The sequence below is a fragment of the Plecotus auritus genome, assembly GCF_963455305.1.
Source record: "Plecotus auritus genome assembly, chromosome: 3".
NCBI lineage: Eukaryota > Metazoa > Chordata > Mammalia > Chiroptera > Vespertilionidae > Plecotus > Plecotus auritus.
In genome coordinates, this window is record NC_137772.1 from 172,839,437 (window position 1) to 172,848,299 (window position 8,863).

At 49.1% G+C, this 8,863-nt stretch overlaps 1 protein-coding gene across 6 annotated transcripts; it reads left to right on the forward strand.

The window, feature by feature from the left end:
* The first annotated feature begins 878 nt into the window (after positions 1-878).
* SMUG1 (single-strand-selective monofunctional uracil-DNA glycosylase 1) lies at positions 879-8,606 on the forward strand. Of its 6 annotated transcripts, none has more exons than XM_080659640.1 (4): positions 879-958; positions 5,589-5,890; positions 6,932-7,051; positions 7,385-8,317. In XM_080659640.1, the coding sequence occupies exons 2-4, from the start codon at positions 5,600-5,602 to the stop codon at positions 7,457-7,459; spliced, it is 486 nt and encodes a 161-aa protein (XP_080515766.1). In that variant the 5' UTR covers positions 879-958; positions 5,589-5,599; the 3' UTR covers positions 7,460-8,317. The 6 variants fall into 6 exon arrangements, with proteins under 6 accessions (XP_080515766.1, XP_080515762.1, XP_080515763.1 ...); XM_080659639.1 differs by having other exon boundaries at positions 945-1,215; XM_080659636.1 differs by having other exon boundaries at positions 6,932-8,606.
* Positions 8,607-8,863: the final 257 nt, after the last annotated feature.

Sequence of the window (8,863 nt, forward strand, 5' to 3'; positions counted from 1 at the left end):
GCCCGGCTGGTGTTACTCAGGGGTTGAACATCCACCTATGAACCAGGAGGTCACCGTGTTATTCCCAGTCAGAGCACTTGCCTGGGTTGTGGGCTTAATTCCCAGGAGGGGGCGTGCAGGAGGCAACCGATCAATGATTCTCATCATTGATGTTGTTATTTTAAAAATATATTTGTATTGATTTCAGAGAGTACAGGAGAGGGAGAGAGAGAGATAGAAACATCAATGATGAGAATTATCGATTGGCTGCCTCCTGCACTGCCCCCACTGGGGATGGAGCCCACAATCCGGGCATGTGCCCTTGACCGGAATCAAACCTGGGACCCTTCAGTCCACAGGCCCACGCTCTATCCACTGAGTCAAACCGGCCAGGGCTCATCATTGATGTTTACTAGTATATCTCTGTCTCCCTCTCCCTTCCGCTCTGAAATCAATTAAAAAAAAAATTAAAAAAGGAGTTGTTAGGAGATGACAGAAGTGCCTCTGTGGATGTTCTATATACAGTCCTAGGAGGCCTGCAAAGGAGAGGTCTCTTATACCTGGGGCGACAGGAGGGCTAGAAATGGTTTTTAACCATTGTTAATACCCTCAGGTGAGTTGAGAGGTTGGGGAGGGTTGAAGCTCCTTGATTCTTAATCCCTTTGGGAAAAGTTTGTGGATGAGCTATGGAAGGTTGATGCCTTTAGGGCTAGAACCCAGGATCTTCGAGGTCCTTAAAAAGCCTGGCCCTCACTTCTCAAATGTTCTCGATTTTCCCCTGAAGTAAAGAATAAACTACAACCCCCAGCATCGCTTAGCGCTAATTTCGCACGCTTTCCGGGGATTTGAGCATTTCCGGCGGAAGTGGCCGCGACTACGCCAATCTCCTTTCCTAAGCATAGCGGACTACGATTCCCACTGTTCTCCGCGGCCGGGGGCGGGGAAAAGGAATCGGAAACCGAATGGGCAGCTGGGCCAGGTGAGGAAGTTGGAGGCTAGAAACCAGGGGCGCCGGGGGCAGGCTCGGGGTTCACGCGGCTTCGGGGTGGCAGCAAGCTGGGAGTCGGAATGCCTGCGTTTTGGGGCCCCTTGCGCTGTTTGGGGTTCGTCCCGGCGCAGGGAGCGCGGAGCCCTTGGAAGCCTGCGGGGCGAGGCTTTCTCGTAGGGCGCACGCGGAGGTTTCTTAGGGAGCCTTAGTCGTCTGACGCCCTCGGAACCAGGAGCAAGGATGAAGTGGTATTTCTGAGCGCATGCTCTATTATTTTTATTATAATTATTAGTTTTAAGGATTTGCTGGTTGTTCCTGTGGATTCCTGGGGTGCCCATAGAGACAGGGGAGTGGAGAGTGTCTTCGATTCTTTCTTCACTTTCTGGTTTAGTGTCAGAAAGCCTAGGTGTCCAGACTTATCGCTGGGTCACCCTCCACTTCCTCTGCACTTAATGTGACATGACACTGTCATTTATAAAGTATCTACTAGTATGTGTCTTAAGTCTCTGGCTCTTGATGACTTTAGATCAGCCTTGGGCAAACTACGGCCCGCGGATCCGGCTGTTCTATCCGGTTCTCTTGCTCTCCCCTCCGCTCCTTTACTTTGAATTTATATTAGTTCACACAAACACTCCATCCATGCTTTTGTTCCAGCCCTCTGGTCCAGTTTAAGAACCCATTGTGGCCCTCGAGTCAAAAAGTTTGCCCACTCCTGCTTTAGATAGTACTTCCAAGTTCCTCTTTTGGGCTCTTACAGTATTTTGTTTGGGACATTAAAGCTCCAACCACAGTGTATTAGAGTTGTTTATCTGTCATCTCAGTGGTTTTTGAGCCTGGCCTACGTTCTTTTCATTTGGGAATTCTTCCCCACCAAGAAACAGACTGTAACCTATCATGTAAAAGACTCATAAATATTGAAAAAACTAAATGAGTTACCTGCTGGTGATAGGTTAGGTGGAATTTCTCATTTTCATTTCATAGATAGAGTTAAGTGACTCTCTAGAGAGAACTTCGTAGAGTTGAAACCTGGACTAGAATTTGAGTCAAATGACACCTATTCTGTGGCTCTTGCTATCAGATCAGGCTTTGAAACCCTGGAACACTGAACCCTTGTCACTTTGTGTACCCCCAGCCTTGCTGCCTCCAGCATAGGTCTCTAAAAATCAAAGGTAGGTCCCACTTATGGCCTGAGAGATATCCCACATCTGGAGCAGCCAACCCACTAATGGTGGTGCTACCTGGGGAGATGCAAAGCAAGAGCCTCTGAGACATTTGAGTCCTCCACAGCTTCATTCTCAGCATGTGCTTGAGGTCACTTGGCCCTGGGTAGCCAACTAGATAGATCAGTTAAAGAATTCTGAGATCAGACTGGAGAAGGAGTTTCTAAGTTTGGCCCCTGATTTTTTCCCCCCTCTCTCTCTCTCTCTCTCTCCAGGCTGGGGTCAGAGAACAGGTTGATAGATCAAGCTGTTGTGTCAACCTTGAGTTCCTATCTGGGTTACTCTTGAGTTCCTAACCTGGGCAAGGGGTTGAGAGGGAGAAAGAACCATGGTCTACCCTATGGGAGGTCCAGACCTGATGGAAACACCCCAGAGCCTGGCAAGCCCTGGGAAGGGGCAGAGTTCAAGTGGGCAGCTGAGCCTTCAGTGAGTCCGGATGTAGAAGTGGAGCAGAGTCCATCAGGAACGGCTCCTTGGTAGAAGGTAGTTTAAACAGGGATGAACATAGCTGAGCAGGTATTTGTTGACTACTTAATAAGAGCTAAGACCTTGCAGATATGGAGGGAAACTGAACAGTGACTGGCCTCTGATCTCAAGTACATTGAGGGGGGAGGTATATATGAATTTATGAAGAAGCTACTTATCATGATGACACACAGTGGTTCTCAGCCTTCACCAACCATCAGAAACACCTGGGGAAGCTTGTCCAAATGCAGATTCCCAGGCACTGTGCCAGACCTCATGTGTTGGGTGGCTGTGGCAAATGCAGCGTGTTGAGGAGGGAGGGCTTTACTAAAAGGGTAGTTTGAGCTGCTTAAAGGATGGGTATAATTGAGATGTATGGAGAGTAGGGGAGTCACAATGTTAGTTGACTTAAAGGAGTGTTTGTAGAAATGGCACATGCAAATTTTGAGAATTGGGGTAGGAAAGGCATTTTGAAAGTGTGAGTGGTATGGTCAGGCTGGAATACTGGGTTTGCATGGCAGTGGTGAGAAGAAAGATTGGAAGGAATGGCCTTTACAGGTTACAAAGCTTGCTTGAATACTCCCTCTGCTTTCTCCCTCCTTCCCTCTCTTCTTCTCTTCCCCCTTTCCCTCCCCCTTTACATGCAACATCTCATTCTTTTATATTATACTAGAGGCCTGGTGCACAGATTCGTGCACCGCTGGGGTCCCTTAGCCTGGCCTGCAGGGATCGGACTGAAACCAGCTCTCGACATCCCCCGAGGGGTCATGGATTGCAAGAAGGTTCAGGCCAGGCCAAGGGACCCCACTGATGCACAATCAGGACTGGGGAGGGACCGTGGGAGGGCTTCAGGGCATATCTGGCCCGTCTCTCCCAGCCAGGATCTTGCCCAGTCTGGGCGAGACCCCAGCAGCAAGCTAACCTACCGGTCGGAGTGTCTGCCCCTGGTGGTCAGTGCGGTGGTCAGTGCGTGTCATAGCGACCAGTCGAATGGTTGAATGAACTTAGCATATTAGGCTTTTATTATATAGGATTTTAAAAAAAATATGTTTTTATTGATTTCAGAGAGAGGGAAAGAGAGATAGAAATATAAATGAGAATCATTGATCAGCTCCCTTCTGCACGCCCACCACTGGGGGTTGAGCCTGCAACCTGGACTGGGAATTGAACTGTGACCTCCTGGTTCATAGGTCAACACTCAACCACTGAGCCACACCAGCTGGGCGTATTTTAAAAAATATATATATTAATTGATTTTTTTTTACAGAGAGGAATAGAGAGTTAGAAACACCGATGAGAGAGAAACATGGATCAGCTGCCTCCTGCACACCCCTTACTGGGGATGTGCCCACAATCAAGGTACATGCCCTTGACTGGAATCGAACCTGGGACCCTTCAGTTTGCAGGCTGATGCTCTATCCACTGAGCCAAACTCGTTAGGGCCCAGTTGGGCATATTAATACTATTTTTAAATAACTTTATTTTTCAAATACAGTTGACATACAATATATTATTTTCAGGTGCACAACCCAGCGTTTAGACATTTACACAACTTATGAAGTGATCACCCCGATAAATCTAGTACCCATCTGACACCATACAGTTATTACAATACTATTGACTATATTCCCTATGCTGTACTTTACATCACCATGACTACCAATTTGTATGTAATTCCTTCCACTTTTTCCCCCATCCCCCCAACACTTCTCCCATCTGGCAACCATCAAAATGTTCTCTGTGTCTATAGTCTGTTTCTGTTCTTGTTCGTTCATTTTGCTTTTTAGATCACACATATAAATGAAATCACTCTTATATCAATATTATTAAGTGAATATTATTATTTTTAGTATTTGAATGAGGAAACCAGAGACTGACCTTGGATACATTGCTTGTAAGAGAGTCTGGTAGGTCATCCCACTTACCACTGAGGATTCTTTTTTTTTAAAAAATATATTTTACTGATTTTTTACAGAGAGGAAGGGAGAGGGATAGAGAGAAACATCGATGAGAGAGAAACATCAATCAGCTGCCTCCTGCATACCTCCCACTGGGGATGTGCCCACAACCAAGATACATATCCTTGACCGGAATCGCACCTGGGACCTTCAGTCTGCAAGCCGATGCTCTATCCACTGAGCCAAACCGGTTTCGGCCCACTGAGGATTCTTGAATGTGGGCAAGAAGCTGGACTGGGCTGGGGAAGTTGTAGAATTAGCAGGGTGGCTGAGTGAATCATCTGGCAAGATGGTTTGGGTGATTAAGGGCTCAGTCTTGAGTCAGATAGTTTGGGTTCAAATCCCAGGTTCATGACTTACTAACTGCATAACCCTGGGCAAGTTGGTTGATCTTGCTAAGCCTCAGTCTTCTCACCTGTAACATGGGAGCAATAATACCCATCTCATGGGGTTGTTATGAGTATCAATGCAGTGTATCTGGCACGGAACACTTGCTTACCACCTGGAAGCTATTGTAATTAGCCCTTAGTAATTAGTCTCTGAGCTATGGCTTTGCACCTGCATCTCATTCTTCAGCACATTGGTTTCCAGGACACAGCTCATCCTGGCTGGGCTTGTTTTATTAAGGGTGACATTGAAGGTGCTGAAATTTTGCCACCAGTAGACATTTATTGGAAACTTACCATAGTTTGCCATGGTCTAGGAACTAGTGACTCAAGACCTAGCCTGATGGGAAGGAGGTTTGGAGTGGGGGATGGGTTATTCTCACCAGGTGATGAATGAAGGAGAAGGATACTTGAAGCTGGGAGAGAAGAGGTCCTTTCATTACCAAGAACTGAGATGAGCTTAGTCCTGCCTGGAAGTTGGGGGGATGACTGATATAGTCCCTTTCGAGTCCAGGAAATGGTAGTGGAGCCCTGGCCAGTCTGAATCCCTCCCACTCTAGGGCTGAGGGGCCTCTGTCCATCTCTTTTCCAGGTGACGGTGACATGGCTGTGCCCCCGGCTTGCCGACCGGGGTCCCTTCATGAGCCTGCAGGTACCCTGGTGGAGCCTCAGCTCTGCCCTCGAAGCTTGGCTGAGGGCTTCCTGGGGGAGGAACTTCGGCTCAATGCTGAGCTGAGCCAATTGCAGTTTTCTGAGCCTGTGGGCATTATCTACAATCCTCTGGAATATGCGTGGGAGCCACATCGCAGCTACGTGACCCGCTACTGCCAGGGCCCCAAGGAAGTGCTCTTCCTGGGCATGAACCCGGGACCCTTTGGCATGGCCCAGACTGGGGTAAAGGGCTTGGCTGTCCCTGGTGGGTGGAGTGGGAAGCTCCAAGGTGGACGCTTGGCTGCATGTGCTGTGGAGGAGGAGTATGTGTGCAGCTGTGGATGTGCGCGTGTGCGGGGCTCCCATCCCTTCCCAATACACACACCGGCTCCTGTGGGTCTCAGACATTCTCCCGGCCTCACTGCCCGTAGTTAACCAAGGACATTAATGGTAGTTCCGTTTCCTCTGTGAGCTGTTCACTAATTGCCTCTGAGAGCCCTTCCTTCCGCCAGCCCCATCCTTACCTTACCGGATCTCCCTTCTCCCTAGAATGTGGTTGGGATCAGGAGAGAGACCAGGACTACTGGGCCCTCAGGAGAGACTGATAGACAGGAGTGGGTATGGAATCGATGCAGCGTATTCAGGCAACCTGCATTCTGTTTCTTAGCTGAGGAGAGGTTCAGACCAGAGCCAGGCTTCAGGGCCTGCCTGCTTATCTTTCAGACCTCAGGATGAGTGACTGCCCCTTGGTGGGGTGCTTGGCAGGTGGGGGAGGGGAAGAGGCTTCAGGGCAGGAGGCTCAATTGCTTTTATTGACCCCAACTGGGGGATGAAAGGTGGTCAATGATGATCGATGGAAATGACAGCCTGAGGCTTGGGGCTGAGAGGGCACCCAGAGAGCAGTGGTCAGCCCTGTCCTTGTGCCTCCTCTAACCCTGGCAGCCTTTCTGTCTCAGACCATCCATTTGTCCTCAGTACTACCCATCACGCCTTACGAAGGGCCAGATAGCCCCGTGAACTCCCTGTACGTGATCCCGAGGGCTGGTGGGGGTAGAGGCAAACAAATAGGTTCTGGACCACAGTCCACAATGAAAAATTGAAGAAAGAGGGAAAGATCAAACCACAGGACCGGGAATTCTTGTCTCAGGCCTTTGGGTGAAGGTGGCAGGGTGTGTGAGGAGGTGTTCAGGCTAGATCCTCATGGGAGAGTGAAAAGGGGTCAGTTGGTCCAGAGAACAGGTGTCAGGTCTCCAGTTGGAACCCTCATGTCTGTCTCCTCCACAGGTACCCTTTGGGGAAGTGAGTGTAGTCCGGGACTGGTTGGGAATTGGGGGCTCTGTGTTGACCCCTCCTCAAGAACACCCTAAGCGGCCAGTGCTGGGACTGGAGTGCCCACAGTCAGAGGTGAGTGGTGCCCGGTTCTGGGGCTTTTTCCGGAACCTCTGTGGACAGCCCGAGGTTTTCTTCCGTCACTGTTTTGTCCACAATTTGTGTCCTCTGCTCTTCCTGGCTCCCAGTGGGCGCAACCTCACCCCCGCTGAGTTGCCTGCCAAGCAGCGAGAACAGCTTCTTGGGCTCTGTGACGTGGCTCTCCGCCGGCAGGTGCAGCTGCTGGGGGTGCGAATGGTAGTGGGAGTGGGGCGGCTGGCGGAACGGCGGGCACGGCGGGCTCTGGCTGGCCTGATGCCCGAGGTCCAGGTGGAGGGGCTCCTGCACCCCTCCCCTCGGAGCCCACAGGCTAACAAGGGCTGGGAGCCAGTGGCCAAGGAGAGACTGAATGAGCTGGGGCTACTGCCGCTGCTAACGAAATGAGCGCCCCTGGGACCCGGCAGAGGGACACATTCAAGGCCCCCAGGTCCTTCTTGTGCGAGCAGATGACCACACACCTCCTGGACTGGAGCAGGAAGATCCTCCTCGGCTGTCTGGTTGCTGGGACCTGCCAAGGCAGTTTTGACACTACTACGACTTGCTCTCTGATTCCTGCCTTCTCCCCTTTGAGCATTGCCTTTTTGGGACCTAACTCCACAGAGAGACAACACCTGCAAACTGCTTACCTCACTGTTGCCTTGAGAGCCTCTGTTCAGCTGAGTGCCCTCCAAGGTCATATTTGCTATTTTAGAGAAAAGATCCTGCCAGGATGCGCACCCATTCTCATAGAGCAGTGTCCTTCAGCTGATCCCTTTCCTCATGGGGAGTAGGACAAAGCATGGGGCATGGGTATTAAGAATGAACTTATGGAAGACTGAGGCTGGATCAAAGAGAGGAAGAATTCAGTGTGGCAGAGTGGGGAAGGCTCGAAGACCTTTTGAGACTTGTGAACTTGACTTCGGGCATGTTGATTAACCTCTCCAAGCCTTGGGATCCTCATCCGTAGAGTGGGGATCCCTACCTCATGGGGTTGGTGTGGGGATTAACTGAGATAACACTTAAAGTGCCTTGTGTGGTGCCTGGCACATAGATGCTCATTAGACCTCTTTTTTTCTTGCCTCCGCTTGGGGAGTCACTGCACTACAAGGGAAGCCCCTCCACTTGAAGGCCTTGGGGAGAAGTCTTAGCCTCCATCTGTGGCCTGGGTGAGGGCAGACTTGCCCTGTCAGAGATGGACCAATGACTTTATGAAAAACCCAGCCTGTGATTTTTCAGTCTAAGCATTAAAAGCTCCTAAATCTTCTTGTGTTGGTGCTTTTTCCCTGTCCTGGGAACATGACAGGGGTGGAAAGTGGTAGTTTAGATTTTCCCTCTAAACTGTTTGTGCTGGAATCTTTCCGCAGTTGCAAGCGTTCAGGAATCTGGAGAAGGGGTTGTGACGTAAATTAAACTAGACCAGGGGTGGGCAAACTTTTTGACTCGAAGGCCACAATGGGTTCTTAAACTGGACCGGAGGGCTGGAACAAAAGCATGGATGGAGTGTTTGTGTGAACTAATATAAATTCAAAGTAAACATCATTACATAAAAGGGTACGGTCTTTTTTTTTATTTATTTCAATAGTTTTATTCATTTCAAACATTTTAACAAGAAGAATGTAAACACTAATTATTATAATTTGAAACTTCAAAAAATGGAGGAATCAGCACAATAACATACCTTATATTGAAGATGGCAAAGGCAAAATAAAATTGCCTAACAAAGGAAAGGTACAAAAGCCTTTCAAATTAAACTTAAATATAATAAAATAATTTAAAACTAAAACAAATAGAAAAGAACAAAATGTGTAA